Source organism: Gallinula chloropus, assembly GCF_964237585.1.
Source record: "Gallinula chloropus genome assembly, chromosome: 1".
Classification (NCBI taxonomy): Eukaryota; Metazoa; Chordata; class Aves; order Gruiformes; family Rallidae; genus Gallinula; species Gallinula chloropus.
In genome coordinates, this window is record NC_140085.1 from 841058 (window position 1) to 856289 (window position 15232).

Below are 15232 nucleotides of genomic sequence, written 5' to 3' on the forward strand. Positions count from 1 at the left end.
TGGCCTGGCAGCAGGCACTGTGAGCTGGTGACAGGGGATGTGGCCCGGTGACAGGCTTTGTGAGCGGGTGACAGGCAACGTGAGCTGGCGACAGGCGCTGTGAGCTGATCACAGGCGCTGTGGTACAGGTCTTGGGGCAGGGGGGGCTCACCCTTTCAGTGGAGCTCCATGGATCCCTCTGGGCGGCAGAGCGGAAGCGAGTGAGCGAAAACAAATCCCAGCCCAACGTTCCTGCACATCCCACCTCGCTCCACACGGATATTTTTGGGCTGTCAGGGGCAGAACGGCTGCTGGGGAGTTTTCCTCTTGTTTCTGACGGAGTCAGGCGCTGAGGTAAGGTGTTGCTTGCCAGTTTACTCCTCGGAGGAGGAATAACTCAGCGGCGGTGGAAGGAACCGAAGGCAGAATAACTCTGGGTACGAGCAGCAGCAGGTTGGACTTATTTAAGGCTCAGCTTCTTGCAGGCAGCCTTGGCAGCTGAGGCTGGGTGGGGGAGGCCGGGGGAAGTGGAGCTGCTGCAGAGCACAGGCAGCTTTGTCAAGAGTTTCCTCAGGTTCCTGTGTGGATGAAACCACCCCGGAGGCCCCACGGGAAGAGAGAGAGGTATGGGGTGTTCTCCATGTCCTTCACCTGCCCATGGCCAGGGCAGTGGCACAGGGCTCAGGGGCACTGTCCCCCCTGGGTGGCTCAGGGCTCAGGGGCACTGTCCCCCCAGAGTGGCACAGGGCTCAGGGGCACTGTCCCCCCTGGGTGGCTCAGGGCTCAGGGGCACTGTCCCCCCTGGGTGGCTCAGGGGCGCTGTCCTCCCCGGAGTGGCAGCAGGGCTCAGGGGAGGGTGACACAGGAGTCAGGGTGTGAGGCTGCCTGGCCCCTGTGACACAGGAGTCAGGGTGTGAGGCTGGAATCAGGGTGTGAGGCTGCCTGGCCCCTGTGACACGGGCATCACTGCACTGGGGATACCGACCTGTGTGCAGCAGGATGCTCTGTGCTGGGGATGGGGGGGGTCTCAGCGTGGAGGGGAGCGTCACACTCATCCCAAGGAACATGTGCACCTCCAGCTCTGCTTCCCAAAGCCAGGCAAGGTGTGGGAAATGTGACATGCAGGATGACTGTGTGACAGCAGCCGCCCCCTCTAAAGCGGCGCTCGGAGTTTTGGGGAAGTTTCTCCCCATCTTGGTACTTCGGTTCTGGAGTCGCTGGGTTCTCAGCCACCTGTTTTGGGTGGGTGATGCCTGAGCCCAGCCACAGCTGTGGTGCAAGGAGAGCTGCCAGGGAAGCCCGAGGCATCAAGGTCTGTGTGGTGCCACAGGTTCCACAGGCATCTCCCAGGTGCCTCGGTACCTGCAGCTGCCGCCTGTACCAGCGCCTGTAGTCACCTTCCCTGGGTCTGGGAAACAAAGGGGTGATTCCAGCTGCCTGTCTGGGAACTGCACCTCAGGGTGCTCGAGGAGGGGTCGGGTGAGGTGCCTGGGGACATGGTGTAGTGAAGAACGTGTGTGGGTGGGGTGGTTGGGCTGGGTGGTCTTGGAGGTCCTTTCCCACCTTCATGGTCCCGTGGTTGACTGGGGGGTGTTGAAGGCAGAAGCACGGGAAGGGGTTGGGACGCCTGGGGATGCAGCCGGGCGGGTGATGCTGGCTGTGGGTGGGATGCAGCCGTGTGTTGGTCACAGCCGTGGCTGCTGGAGCTCACACAGCCTGGGCAGTCACACAGCAGCACCGAGACCCCATCGCCTCCTGCCCAGAAACACCCACCCCCTCCCCACCCTGCTGCGTTCGGCGGGGTCCTGGTGGGGCGACGAGGGGTGATGCAGAGTGACGCGGGGTGATGCGGGGCGACGCGGGGTGATGTGGGGTGATGTGGGGTGATGCAGGGTGACACAGGGTGATGTGGGGTGATGCGGGCGATGCGGGGTGATGTGGGGTGATGCAGAGTGACGCGGGGTGATGCGGGGCGACGTGGGGTGATGTGGGGTGATGCGGGGTGATGCGGGGTGATGTGGGGTGATGCAGAGTGACACAGGGTGATGTGGGGTGATGCGGGCGACGTGGGGTGATGTGGGGTGATGCGGGGTGATGCAGGGTGACGCGGGGTGATGTGGGGTGATGCGGGCGACGTGGGGTGATGTGGGGTGATGCGGGGTGATGCAGAGTGACACAGGGTGATGTGGGGTGATGCGGGCGATACGGGGTGATGTGGGGTGATGCGGGGTGATGCAGAGTGACACAGGGTGATGTAGGGTGATGCGGGCAATGCGGAGTGCGCATCCTGAGTCCCAGCCAGCAACCCCTTCCCTGCAGCGAGGGGCTGGAGGTGGCAGGCTTGGCTCAGTTGGGCTAGGCTGGGCTAGGTTGGGCTGGGCTCAGTTGGGCTGGGCTTGGTTAGGTTGGGCTCAGCTCGGCTCGGTTGGGCTGGGCTTGGTTCAGCTGGGCTCAGCTTGGTTGGTCTGAGCCTGGCTCAGCTCTGCTTGGTTGGGCTCAGCTCGGTTTGACTGGGCTCAGCATGGTTGGGCTCAGCTCGGTTGGGCTGGGCTGGGCTCGGTTGGGCTGGGCTCAGTTGGGCTGGGCTCGGCGTGGTTGGGCTCAGCTCGGTTGGGCTGGTCTGGGCTCGGTTGGGCTGGGCTCGGTGCAGTTGGGCTCAGCTCGGTTGGGCCGGGCTGGGCTCGGTTGGGCTGGGCTCGGTGCAGTTGGGCTCAGCTCGGTTGGGCCGGGCTGGGCGCAGTTGGGCTGGGCTCAGTTGGGCTGGGCTCGGTGCAGTTGGGCTCAGCTCGGTTGGGCCGGGCTGGGCTCGGTTGGGCTGGGCTCGGTTGGGCTGGGCTCGGTGCAGTTGGGCTCAGCTCGGTTGGGCTGGGCTCAGTTGGGCTGGGCTGGGCGCGTGCGACGCGCGTGCCGGCGGGGCGTGTGCCTGCCTGCGGCGGCCGCAGCGCGCATGTTGGGGCCCCTCATACCGCAGTGTGCAAACCCAGCCTGCGCTGTGCCAGCGCCCGGCCACGGCCGTCTCCTCCTCCTCCTCCTCCTCCTCCTCCCCGCTGCGTGCCCAGGCGGTGCGGCGTGCGCGGGGCTTTGTTCCCCAGCGCTGGCTGCACGTGCCCCGGTCCAGGCCAGTCGCCATCGCCATCGCTCCCTCTCCACCCCCTGGGTTTTGGCCGGGTGTGCAAAGCTCCTTCCCCGCCAGAGAGAGAGAGAGAAGGACCGGGGCCCCTGATTAATTCCACTCTGATGTCAGCCATGCGGCTCTGCTGGGAGGGATCTGCAGGGCTGCGTTTGAGCTCCCGTTTGCTGAGAGAAGCCCCCTCCCCGCGCGCCCCCCGCCCCTCCCGGCGCACATAGAGGTGGGGTGGTGGACGGGCGAGGGTGGCCGGGGCGCGCACGGAGCTGCCCGGCCGGATTCCTCCCCGCGCCGCTCGCCCGGCCGCCGCGGAGGGCAGGGGAGCATCGTCGTCAAACTGGGACAATGCCATGCGTCCCCCCTCTGCGAATGACAGACCGTTGCCTAGCAACGCTGGGGGGGATTCTTAAGAGAAGACCGGAGCGCCGGGATGAGGATCTGAACTCTGCCGCTCTCCCTCCCCGGGAACGCGCCGCCGAGGCACCTCTCCTTTTGTCCAGCGTCTGATTTTTGCCGTGCGAGAGGCAAGCGGCAGGGCTGAGCCAGCTGCTGCCCGGATGGCTGGCTGGCTGCCTCCCCCCGCGCCTCCTCTGCCCGGCCGCCCCGCTCGCCAGTCATACGCTACGGGCATCATTTAAAGGGGAGCCCAGAGTGGGGTCTGTAAGCTCCCTGCGTGCGTATGCAGGTGACTGCGAAGGGGAGCGGTGGGCAGAAGGGTGGCCCGGGCAGCCGGGGCTCTCCTCCACCTGCACGTTGAGGGACAGTAGCTTTCGTCTCCTCGCTGTGACTCTGGGCGAGGGAGGGAGGGAAGGAAGCAGATTGTGCCCAACTCCTTGCTGAGATGAGACGGTGGATGAGAAGAGGTCTCCTTGTCACAGGCACAAAGGCCACCTCCGCCTGGCAGCATGGTGCTGAAATCTAACCCTAGCATCATTCTCTTGTGCTCTTTCCTGCCCAGTGACTACATCATTGAGGAGAAGACGGCCGTGCTGCAGAAGAGGGAGCATGAGGGATTCGGGTTTGTGTTGCGAGGGGCCAAAGGTAAGGGCTGCTGCTTTCGCTCCTGGGGCTGTGGGGAGGGGGGGAAGCTCATTCTCCTCACCTTGGCTGGTGCTCGGGGTGCTGCCCCAAGCCTCCTGCCAGCCCCTGCGTGTGGGGGTCTCTGGGGGTTCTCCTGGGCAGTGTGAGTGCAGCTCCTCTCCGGTTACACACAGCACCGTGTCTCTGGCACGTTCTGGGGGCTCCTGCGGTGCTGATACCGGTACCCAGAGCTTGGAATGTGGAGTTCCCACTTGTGCCCATCTCCTGGGGGGTGAAGTGCCCGTGCCCCGTGCCAGGTGCAGCTGTGAGCCCCGTGGGGCAGGGCCCACCTACTCCCTGCTTCTGCTGATGGATTCTGGCTCTTAATGCCTGGAGTGTCTGGCTGCACCGTGACCGTGTGGAGCCGGGGGGCTTCTCGTGGGAGCCCTGGCAGTGCTGGGCTCAGCCCTGGCAGTGTTGGGCTCAGCCCCGGCAGTGCTGGGCTCAGCCCTGGCAGTGCTGGGCTCAGCCCTGGCAGTGTTGGGCTCAGCCCCAGCGTGAGGACAGACCAGCAGACGTCTGTCCTGCACTGCCAGCGTGCCTTCGCCCCGGTGCTGCCCGGCAGCTCGTGCCTGGGGCTCGCTGCCGGTGTAGCCCGGGATCACCTGTGCTCAGGCAGCCGGTGCCTCGGGCTGGGTCGCTGCTGTGGCTCCTCTTGCCAGAAACTGACTGTTTTGCTATAAAAAGAGGGTCCCCGGGGACTGGGAATGAAGGTGCCCGTGTCCAGAGAGGGCTTCAGCCCCGTGCTCGCGTCGGGTCGGGCTGGAGGGTCCCCTCTCAGCAGTGCCGGGCTGGAGGCTGGGGGAGGCGAGGGGGTCTCGGCAGTGCAGCTGCCGGTGCCGCGGTGCCGCGGTGCAGCCTCCCATCGCCGCCCTGCACCGAGGCTGGGGGGTGCAGGAGGGCAGCCGGTGCCGGCGATGCCGGCTCGCCTGGCAGTGCCGCTCCTTCACGGGGCTCCATGGGGCTCTGCTGGTTTGGGCTCTGACCTCGGGGGTGATCTGGGCTCTGGTCTGGGGTGTGATTTGGGCTGTGATCTCGGGGGTGATCTGGGTTCTGGTCTGGGGTATGATTTGGGCTGTGATCTTGGGTGTGATTTGGGCTGTGATCTGGGGTGTGATTTGGGCTGTGATCTTGGGGGTGATCTTGGGTGTGATTTGGGGTGTGATCTAGGGTGTGATTTGGGCTCTGATCTCAGGTGTGAGTTGGGCTCTGATCTTGGGTGTGATTTGGGCTGTGATCTTGGGGGTGATCTTGGGTGTGATTTGGGGTGTGATCTAGGGTGTGATTTGGGCTCTGTTCTCAGGTGTGATTTGGGCTCTGATCTGGGGTGTGATTTGGGCTCTGATCTCGGGTGTGATTTGGGCTCTGATCTGGGGTGTGATTTGGGCTCTGCTCTCGGGTGTGATTTGGGCTGTGATCTGGGGTGTGATTTCCCATGGGGGTTGCTGAACTGCCTTTGTTCTGCCCGAGGGCTGCGTGCCCGGGGAGGGGGGTGTGCATCCCTGTCGGAATATGGTCGCTGTCTCTCCCCTCTCCCCTTCCCCTGCGTGTGACACACATGGCTGTCCCTGTGCTGCTCGCATCAGGCTGTGTAACGTGAAGTGAAACTTCAGGGCTCAAAATGGCATCCCTTTCCCTGCAGGATCAGACTGGCAGCTGCCGTGGGAGGGAAAACGCGGCGCCTTCTGCCCCGTTTCCTCTCCCCTGCCCTTTTCCTGGCTCAGCCTCGGTGGGCTCCGTCTCCTCTGTCTGGCAGGAGGGGGCTCGGCGGTGGGCGTGAGGGGTGCGGGAGGTGGCTCTGGCTGAGGGAGTTGCTGCACTGAGCAGCGTGTGGCTGCAGAGCTCAGGAGCTCACCCCAGGCAGGCACGGGCTGCGGTGCTGCTGCCGGGGACGGGGTGCTGGGGGTTCTGCTGCAGCCCCGTGGGGAGCAGCATCCTCTGCACAGAGAGGTGGCTCTGGGGCCCCCCTGTACTTGCTCAGAGCTCCTTCGTGGGGTGCAGGCTGGGGGGTCGCTGGGACTCGGTCTCACGCTTCATTCAGATACTCGGTGCAAACACTTCAGGTCTTGTGGGGTGAAGCAGGTCGGGGGTCTGGAAACGGGGGAGCCCAGAGCACGGCAGAGCCCCTGCAGAGGGAGGGGGCTGTCATGAATGAGGCTGGAGTGGAGGATGCTCAGCGGACACTGCCCTCCGTGCTGCAGAGGGTGGAGAGGCTCCTGCACGGCCTCTGCCTGCCTCAACGAGGGTCGGTTCTGTCCCAAGCCCTGTGGGAGCTGCCCCTGGCAGAGCCCACCCTCCACCACCCTGGAGAGCCAGTCCTACCCAGCCCAGTCCATCTCATCTCCACCTCGGCCCGGTACTGGGAGGAGGTGGTGTCCCAGTCCCCCCAGCTGGGCGTTGGGACACTGGTCCCTGCAGAAGACGAGCTGCAGCTCCCAGGGACAGGACCTGCCTGCAGCCATTGCCTCAGAGAATGGGGGGGTAGCGGGGGCGGTGGGGGGGGGTGTAGCAGCCCCTCCGCTCAGCGCTGTGACGGGAAGTGATGAGCTGATGAGGAACCACCCTCGCCTTCCACCCGTGGGAGCACAGACCTGTGCTCAGGTGCTGAAGGGGGATCGCTGGGCTGGGGCACCCTGAGCTCAGCCAGCCCTCTGTGCCGGGGCTGGAGCAGCCTCCCTGGTCCTGGCTGACCTGCACACAGCCCGGCGCTGCGTTGAGCTGGGTGATTCATAAACACTCACACACACCTCCCTGGGGCCGTCCCTGCAACCTGCTGGAGCTGATGCACTGGCTGCTCCTCACGTGGCCACAGCAAACCCTGAGCTCCCTGGGCAGAGGAATCCTGTTCCCCAGCCAGTTCATGGCATCACAGAATCCCAGACTGGGCTGGGCTGGGAGGGACCCCAAGGGTCCCAGAGCTCCAGCCCCCTGCCACAGGCAGGGACACCAACCTCCAGGCCTGGAGCTACACAAGGGTGCCCAGGGCCCCAGCCAACCTGGCCTTGGACACCCCCAGGGACGGGGCACCCACCCCCTCTCTGGGCAGCCCCTTCCAGCCCCTCACCACTCTCTCTGCACAGAACTTCCCCCCAGTCTCTCCTCTCCCCCTTCCCTCCTCCAGCTTCCCTCCAGCCCCTTGTCCTGCCAGTCTCTGCCCTTTAACAAGCCCATTCCCCTCCTGTTCCTGGGGTCCCTTCAGGGACGGGGAGGCTGCAGTGAGGTCCCCCCACAGCCTTCTCTTCTCCAGGCTGACCCAGCCCAGCTCCCTCAGCCTCTCTCCATAGGTAGGGGAGCTGCTCCAGCCCCCTGAGCATCCCCGGGGCTCCTCTGACCCCTCTCCAACAGCCCCACATCCTCCTTGTGTTGGGCCCCAGCTCTGGGCACAGGACTCCAGCTGGGGAGGGCAGAGCAGAGAGGGACAATCCCCTCCCTGTCCCTGCTGCCACCCCTCTGCTGATGGAGCCCAGGATCCCATTGCCCTTCCCAGCTGCAGGAGCCACTGCTGTTCAGGGGGAGTTTCTCCCCCACCAGAACCCCCAGGTCCTTCTCATTCTCAGCAGGGCTGCTCCCCAGCAGCTCTTCTCCCAGCCTGGATCCATGGCTGGGATTCCTCCAGCCCAAGTTCAACCCCTGACCCTTGGCAGTGTTGATTTGGCTGCTTCTGTGATCTACACTGCTGGGGAGACGATGCTGTGCTGATCACTGTGGGGCTCCGTTTGCTCCTGCTGCTTCCCAGGACATCAGTGTTTTATTCCCCCGCCCTACCCCAGCCCTCCAGCCAAGTGAGCCCTTCACCAGCATCACCCCCTGCCCTGTCTTGGTGCAGAATGCAGACCTGCCCTCCAGGCTTGTGCTCCTCCCACCCCCCAGATCCTGCTGCTCCCTGGCGCAAGGGCCCTTCGTCACTCTGCCTGCCCCAGCACCACGGCTTCCCCACAGCATCCCTGGGCCCTCCCGGTGCTCATCTGCCAGCGATGGCATCCCTGGGCCTTCCTGGTGCTGGCAGAAGCCAGCTCCTGGTGTTCATTTGCTGGGCATGGCATCCCTGGGCCCTCCCAGTGCTCATCTGATGGACATGGCATCCCTGGGCCCTCCCGGTGCTCATCTGCCAGCCACAGCATCCCTGGGCATTCCTGGTGCTCATCTGCCAGCCACAGCATCCCTGGGCCCTCCTGGTGCTCATCTGCCAGCCACAGCATCCCTGGGCCCTCCTGGTGCTCATCTGCCAGCTCCTGGTGCTCATCTGCCAGCTTCCACTGGTCATCTACCGGCCACAGCCTCCCTGGGCCTTCCTGGTGCTCATCTGCTGGCCATGGTGTCCCTGGGCTTTCCCAGTGCTCATAGAATCACAGAATCACAGGGGTTGGAAGTGACCTCGAGAGCTCATCGGGTCCAACCCCCCCTGCCCAAGCAGCTCCCCAGCTCATATTGCACAGGGCGGCATCCAGATGGGGCTGGAATCTCTCCAGACAAGGAGACTCCACACCCCCTGGGCAGCCTGTCCCAGGGCTCCCTCACCCTCACTGGGAAGAAGTTCTTCCCCACATTGGGGGGAACTCCCTGGGCTCCAGCCTGAGCCCATCGCCCCTTGTCCTGTCCCCACAGACACTGAGCAGAGGCTGCCCATGGCCCCTGGGTCCCACCCTTCAGCTCTTGACACCCAGTGATCAGATCCCCTCTCAGGCTCTTCTCTGCAGGCTGAACAGCCCCAGCTCCCTCAGCCTTTCCTCCCAGGGGAGATGCTCCAGCCCCTTCAGCATCCCTGTCCCTCCTCTGGACTCTCTCCAGGAGACCCCTGGGTGTTCTATACCATGTCAGACACGGTGCTCCTCTGCCAGCCATGGCCTCCCCAGGCCTCCTGCTCTCCCCTGCCTGCCGTGGCCTCTCTGCCCCTCAGTGCCCGTCTGGTGTCGGTCCCTGTGCTAGACGGTGACACCAACAGGTCTCCGCTCGTGACCAAAGTGCCAGCCCGGGGCCGCGGGGCTGGGGCTGGGGCTGGGGCTGGGGCTGGGGAGGGTCTCTCGCTCCACACGCTCCCACTCGGCTTGTGCAGCGCTGGCTCCGCAGGGGGGTTGGAGTTCCATGTTCAGCATCAGATGGTTGTGAGTCTGTAAAGACCAGACAGGGCGACTGGCACTGCGGCTGCCGGTCAGATCCCGTGGGATGAGGCCGGTGATCCTGTGGGATGAGGCTGGTGGTCCCGCCCCACACACTGGAGGTGCCTGGAGCTATGGGAGTCAGTGGGATATTTGAGGGGGTCGTCGCTTCGTTTCCCACCCAGTGCTTGGAGCCAAGTCCTGAGGCTCAGAAGCCTCTGCCAGCCATTCTGGTGCTGTGCAGCGCCTGGGGCTGGGGCTTCTTGACCTGGTGGGGGTCTGAGGGCCGCGGCTGCTGCCCTGCACGGCCCTGGGGGGCATGAGGAGGGCTGTGGTGGGGGCAGCACGCTCCAAGCAGTGGGCCTGGGGCAGAGGGGAGGTTGTCCTGAAGCCCTGCAGCAAGTTTTGGGATGCAGTGCTGGTATTGTTGAGTTCCATGGAAATGGAGGAGCTCGCTGGTGGTTTCAGAACTTGGCTCCTGTGCAGAGGGGTGCTGGGACACTTGGTGGCCCTCAGGACAGACAGAAGTTGGGACTGGAGGTGTTCAGACAGAGCACATCACAGGGAGGGGATTGTCCCCCTCCGCTCTGCCCTTGGGAGGCCCCAGCTGGAGTCCTGTGTCCAGAGCTGGGGCCCAACACAAGGAGGATGTGGGGCTGTTGGAGAGGGGTCAGAGGAGCCCCGGGGATGCTCAGGGGGCTGGAGCAGCTCCCCTATGGAGAGAGGCTGAGGGAGCTGGGCTGGGTCAGCCTGGAGAAGAGAAGCTGTGGGGGGACCTCACTGCAGCCTCCCCGTCCCTGAAGGGACCCCAGGAACAGGAGGCGAATGGGCTTGGTAAAGGGCAGAGACTGGCAGGACAAGGGGCTGGAGTGAAGCTGGAGGAGGGAAGGGGCAGAGGAGAGACTGGGGGGAAGTTCTGTGCAGAGAGAGTGGTGAGGGGCTGGAAGGGGCTGCCCAGAGAGGGGGTGGGTGCCCCGTCCCTGGGGGTGTCCAAGGCCAGGTTGGCTGGGGCCCTGGGCAACCTTGTGTAGCTCCAGGCCTGGAGGTTGGTGTCCCTGCCTGTGGCAGGGGGCTGGAGCTCTGGGACCCTTGGGGTCCCTCCCAGCCCAGACCAGTCTGATTCTGGGACTGTGTCACACACCAGGCTGACACCTGCAGTGTTACCAGTGGTGTCTTCACTCCGGAGCTCTAAGGGAAACCTGGAAGCAAGGCCTGCAGAGCCTGCACATGGCCAGCGCCACTTGGGACGCACCTTTTCCAGTCACCTTAGGAATGTAAAACCTCCAGAGCGGGTCTGAAATGACTCCCACAGCACCCCCTTTCCTCCCCAACCCCAAACATGCGTCCTGGTCCCTGCTGACCACCCACCCAGCTGCAGACAGGCGCCTGCTGCCCCATCCTGGTCGCCAGGGAGAAGAGCTCAGCCCCTCCTCACGTCCCTGCTCAGGACGCTGCAGGGAGCTGGGGGGTCGTCCCTCAGCCCCGTGGCTTCAGACCAGCCAAGCCCCGAGTCCTCCCTCGCTCTGGGGCTGGAGTCTCCATGTCACCCTCCTCCCAACACGCCTGAGGGCCTTGCTGTGGGCTGTGACTGGTGGGCCCTGCACTGACCATGGCAGTCGGGGTCAATGCAGCAGGACAGGCCCCTCTCTGTGCCAGCTGCTGCTGCCAGGTCCAGTCCCCCCTCTGTGCTCCAGGGTGTCCCAGGATGTCCTTCCTCATCCTGAGGTGCCATGGCCTGTGCTGCTGCAGGGGCCGGAATCAGGCTGAACCAGGCCCTGGGGAGCGATTCCTCCTGCAGACAGCCAGCCCAGGGAAGCACGAGAGCCCTCAGGCCGGGGCAGGCCTGTCTCTGCCCACGGCTGGTGCCACTGGAGCAGCTCTGTGGCACAGCCATCCCTGAGCGATCCCAGCAGCGCGGCGGAGGCAGAGCCCACCCTTCTCAGGGACCCTCCCATGGCACCCAGCGCCCCTGTGCCTGAGGGCAGGGTTGGGGCACTGCGGGGCCTTTTCCCTCAGACCTCTGGTGCTGAGGGGCTTCTCCAGGATACCCCAGGGCTTCTCCAGGCCACCCCGGGCCTCTCCAGGCCACCCCAGGGCTTCTCCAGGCAACCCCAGGGCTTCTCCAGGCCACCCCAGGGCTTCTCCAAGCCACCCCGGGGCTTCTCCAAGCCACCCCGGGGCCTCTCCAGGCCACCCCGGGGCTTCTCCAGGCCACCCTGGGCCTCTCCAGGCCACCCCGGGGCTTCTCCAGGCAACCCCAGGGTTTCTCCAGGCCACCCCGGGGCTTCTCCAGGCCACCCCGGGCCTCTCCAAGCCACCCCGGGGCTTCTCCAGGCCACCCCCGGGCCTCTCCAAGCCACCCCGGGGTTTCTCCAGGCCACCCCGGGGCTTCTCCAGGCCACCCCCGGGCCTCTCCAAGCCACCCCGGGGCTTCTCCAGGCCACCCCAGGGCTTCTCCAAGCCACCCCGGGGCTTCTCCAGGCCACCCCGGGGCTTCTCCAAGCCACCCCAGGGCTTCTCCAAGCCACCCCGGGGCTTCTCCAGGCCACCCCAGGGCTTCTCCAGGCTACCCCGGGGCTTCTCCAGGCCACCCCAGGGCTCCCTGGCTGCCCTGGCAGCTGAGGCTGGGCCGAGGCATTGCCAGGCCAGGAAATGGCTGCCCGATGGGAGGGCACAGCCAGAGCTGCGGCCTTGAGGGGACGGTTCCTTGAGAGGTACAAATGGTCCCTGCGAAGGGGGAAGGTCGGGAGCTGTGGGCTGAGCAGGAGGCCTCTTTGTCAGGGAATTCTACCTCATTCCCAGCGAGAAGCCCTGTAATTGAATTCCAGCCCTTCTGGTTTAGCTTTGCCCTTGCCAGATGGATGAGAAGAGCCTCCCTGGGTTTCGCTTCCTCGCCGGGCAGGCACTTTGTGGATGAATTGTCACCAAATCACACCCCTCTGTCACGAAGCTTCCCCACGGGTGCTGCCCTGGGAAGGGTGTTTGGGGGGGTCTGGTGCCCAGCTGGCTTTTGTGGCTGATCTGCAGCGCTCAGCCTTGGCTTGGGCCTCTGTGAGAGGCAGGTCAGGACTCCTGGGCTCTGCAGGGAGCGTTGGTGTCCCCCCTCCTGTGTCCCCAGGGCCACAGCCGGCTCGGGACGCAGGGAGCTGCTCTGGGTAATGTCCCTCAGTGGAGGTGAACGGCCGGGGGAGGCTGAGGTTGAACAGGGAGCAGAGAACCAGGGGATGTGACGCGAGGGGTTGGATGTGGCAGCGGTGAGGGAGCTGGAGGAGTCACAGGAGGGCTGTGGAGGCTTCACCCCTGCAGGGTGGGGAGGGGACAGACTTCACTGACGGGGAATACCAGAGACCTCTGGGGTGACCCCTCGGGAGGGCCGGGATTCCCCCGGTGATGGTGCTGGGAGTGCTGGGCTTGGGGGCAGGAGCATCAGAATCGGGGGGAGTGGGGTGCCCGTAGCCAGAGGTGGATTGTTCATCTGGGGGGAAACTGAGGCAGCAAAAAGGGGTGTCAGGAACCAGTGAAAGGCTTGTGAAGGTGTGTGGATGACGTGACAGCGGGGTCTCTGCTGGCCAGCTCTGTGCTTCACTATCCACTGTGCTTCCAGCCTGGTCCTGGCTGTCAGCAGAACAGCCCTACAGAGAGGTGGAGCATCGCTGTGCCAGGTCGGTGCCTGTTCCAGGGCTGTCAGTGCTGGCATCTGTCCACTGCTGCTGGATGTCGGGGAGGAGGAGGCGGGAGCTCCTGAGCTTTGCTCTGAGCCACCACCTCACCGCGCCAGCACTGACTCCAGTGCCGTAACGGGCACGGGGGGTCCCTGCGGCGCCGCGCCGGCAGCGTGGGCAGCACCACACCCCACACAGGGCTCCATCGCCCATCCGTGACCCGGAGGAGCGTGGGTGTCCCACACCAGGCGTGTGGGTGGACAGACTGCTGTGGGGACAGAGGGACAGCGTTCGGGGCTTCTCCCTGCGCCGCAGCAGCGTCCTGCTGCTGCCCCTCCTGCAGAGTCGGGTGCTTTGGCTGGAGATGTCACCACCACCAAGACCTCCTGCTCCATGGGGCTGGTGTCACCCCAAGGCTTCTGCTCTCTTGGGAGTAAGGGACATGCCCCGTACCCCTCAGCTCACCCGGCGAGGCAGGGCTGGGCTCTCAGGGCTGGTTGAGGCAGACGGGCAGTCATAGAGTTATCCCAGCCTGGTGTGGGTGGGCACGGACTCCAGAGACCCCAGAGCCCCCCTGCCATGGGCAGGGACCCCAGAGCCCCCCCAGTGGTGCCCCCAGAGCCCCCTCCGCTGTGCCCCCACACACACAGGCAGGGACACCCCCTGCCCAGGCCAGGGAGTCCCCAGCCCCATCCAACCCGGCCCTGAGCCCTGCCAGGGGTCCCGGGGCAGCCCCAGCTCCTCTGGGCACCCTGTGCCAGGGCCTCCCCCCTCCCCAGGAAGGGTTCCTGCCCCCCAGCCCCTCTCCATCCCCCTCCTGCAGCTGGAGGCCGTTCTCCTGGGCCTGGCCCTCCCTGCCCGGGGCACCAGCCCCTCTCCAGCTCTCCTGGAGCCCCTCCAGGGATGGGAAGGGGCTGGGAGCTCTCAGGGATGCTGGATGGCACCTACACCTGAGGTCACAGCTCCTTGCCCCTGCCTGACGTGGCTGTTGGAGGTCCTGGGTGCAGTTGGCCCTGCAGACCCACTCTCTGTGAGGAAGGGGGGTGAACTGGCTTCTGTTCACTCATCCATGGCTGGAGCTTCTTCCTTGTTCCCTGCAGCAGGGTGCTGGGGCTTTGGGCAGCAGCTGGACTGCTTCCTTCCTCTGCCCACACACCCCTATTAAACCACCCTGCTGGTGTCTGGTTCCTGGGGATGCAGTTCTGACCTTAAGACATCCTGTCCTGCTTACTGGCTCTTTAGGGTGCTGGTGGCACTGGGGGGATCCCATGTCACGGTGTGCAGGTGCTGTAGCTGTGTGACTTCCAGCCCCCAGGAATGGTGTGTCTGGAGTCAGAGAATCACAGGGGTGGGAAGGGCCCCCCAGAGCCCCTGGGGTCCCACCCCCTGCCCAAGCAGGGTCCCTAGGACAGGGGCTGGGATCTCTCCAGAGAAGGAGACTCCACACCCCCTGGGCAGCCTGTCCCAGGGCTCCCTCACCCTCACTGGGAAGAAGTTCTTCCCCACATTGGGGGGAACTCCCTGGGCTCCAGCTTGAGCCCATCGCCCCTTGTCCTGTCCCCACAGACACTGAGCAGAGGCTGCCCATGGCCCCCTGGGTCCCACCCTTCAGCTCTTGACACCCAGTGATCAGATCCCCTCTCAGGCTCTTCTCTGCAGGCTGAACAGCCCCAGCTCCCTCAGCCTTTCCTCCCAGGGGAGATGCTCCAGCCCCTTCAGCATCCCTGTCCCTCCTCTGGACTCTCTCCAGGAGATCCCTGGCTGGTTGATCCCAGGGAGCCCAGACCTGGACACAACACTCCAGTGGGGCCTGGCCAGGGCAGAGCAGAGGGGGAGGATCCCCTCCTGTCACCTGCTGCCCACACTCCTCCTGATGCCCCCAGGATCCCCTTGGCTCTCTCAGCCCCAGGGCACACTGCTGGCTCATGGCCACCCTGTCACCCACCAGCACCCCCAGGTCCTTCTCCTCAGAGCTCCTCTCCAGCAGCTCCCCCCAGATGAGTCCTCTCATATCACAACAATAATCAGGGAGGAATTGGCCTCAGGGCTGGGTCTCCTGGGCGAATTTTATCCGAATTCCCTCTCAGTTTGTGTCCTATTCCCAGTAAGAAGAACTTGACCTGGAGCTGCCCCTCAGGGGACTCTCTAAGCTGTGGTTTGGGATTCCTCCACCATCCCTGGGCTGTCATCAGGGGAACGTGGGGCAGCTTTTCTGACGTGGTTCAGCCTGATGGGATGGGTGGGCCTGGAGCTGCTGTGATAACCTGGGCTGCTCACAGGAGGCTCTT

At 64.9% G+C, this 15232-nt stretch overlaps 1 protein-coding gene across 1 annotated transcript in view; it reads left to right on the forward strand.

Moving 5' to 3' along the window:
* Window positions 1-15232, forward strand: part of SHANK3 (SH3 and multiple ankyrin repeat domains 3) — a gene marked incomplete at its 5' end in the record, with an annotated part of 288033 nt that overhangs the window by 208005 nt on the left and 64796 nt on the right. The window contains one exon of the mRNA XM_084268006.1: window positions 4065-4147. Coding sequence (XP_084124132.1) covers window positions 4065-4147 — 83 coding nt within the window. The remainder of the gene's footprint in view (window positions 1-4064; window positions 4148-15232) is intronic.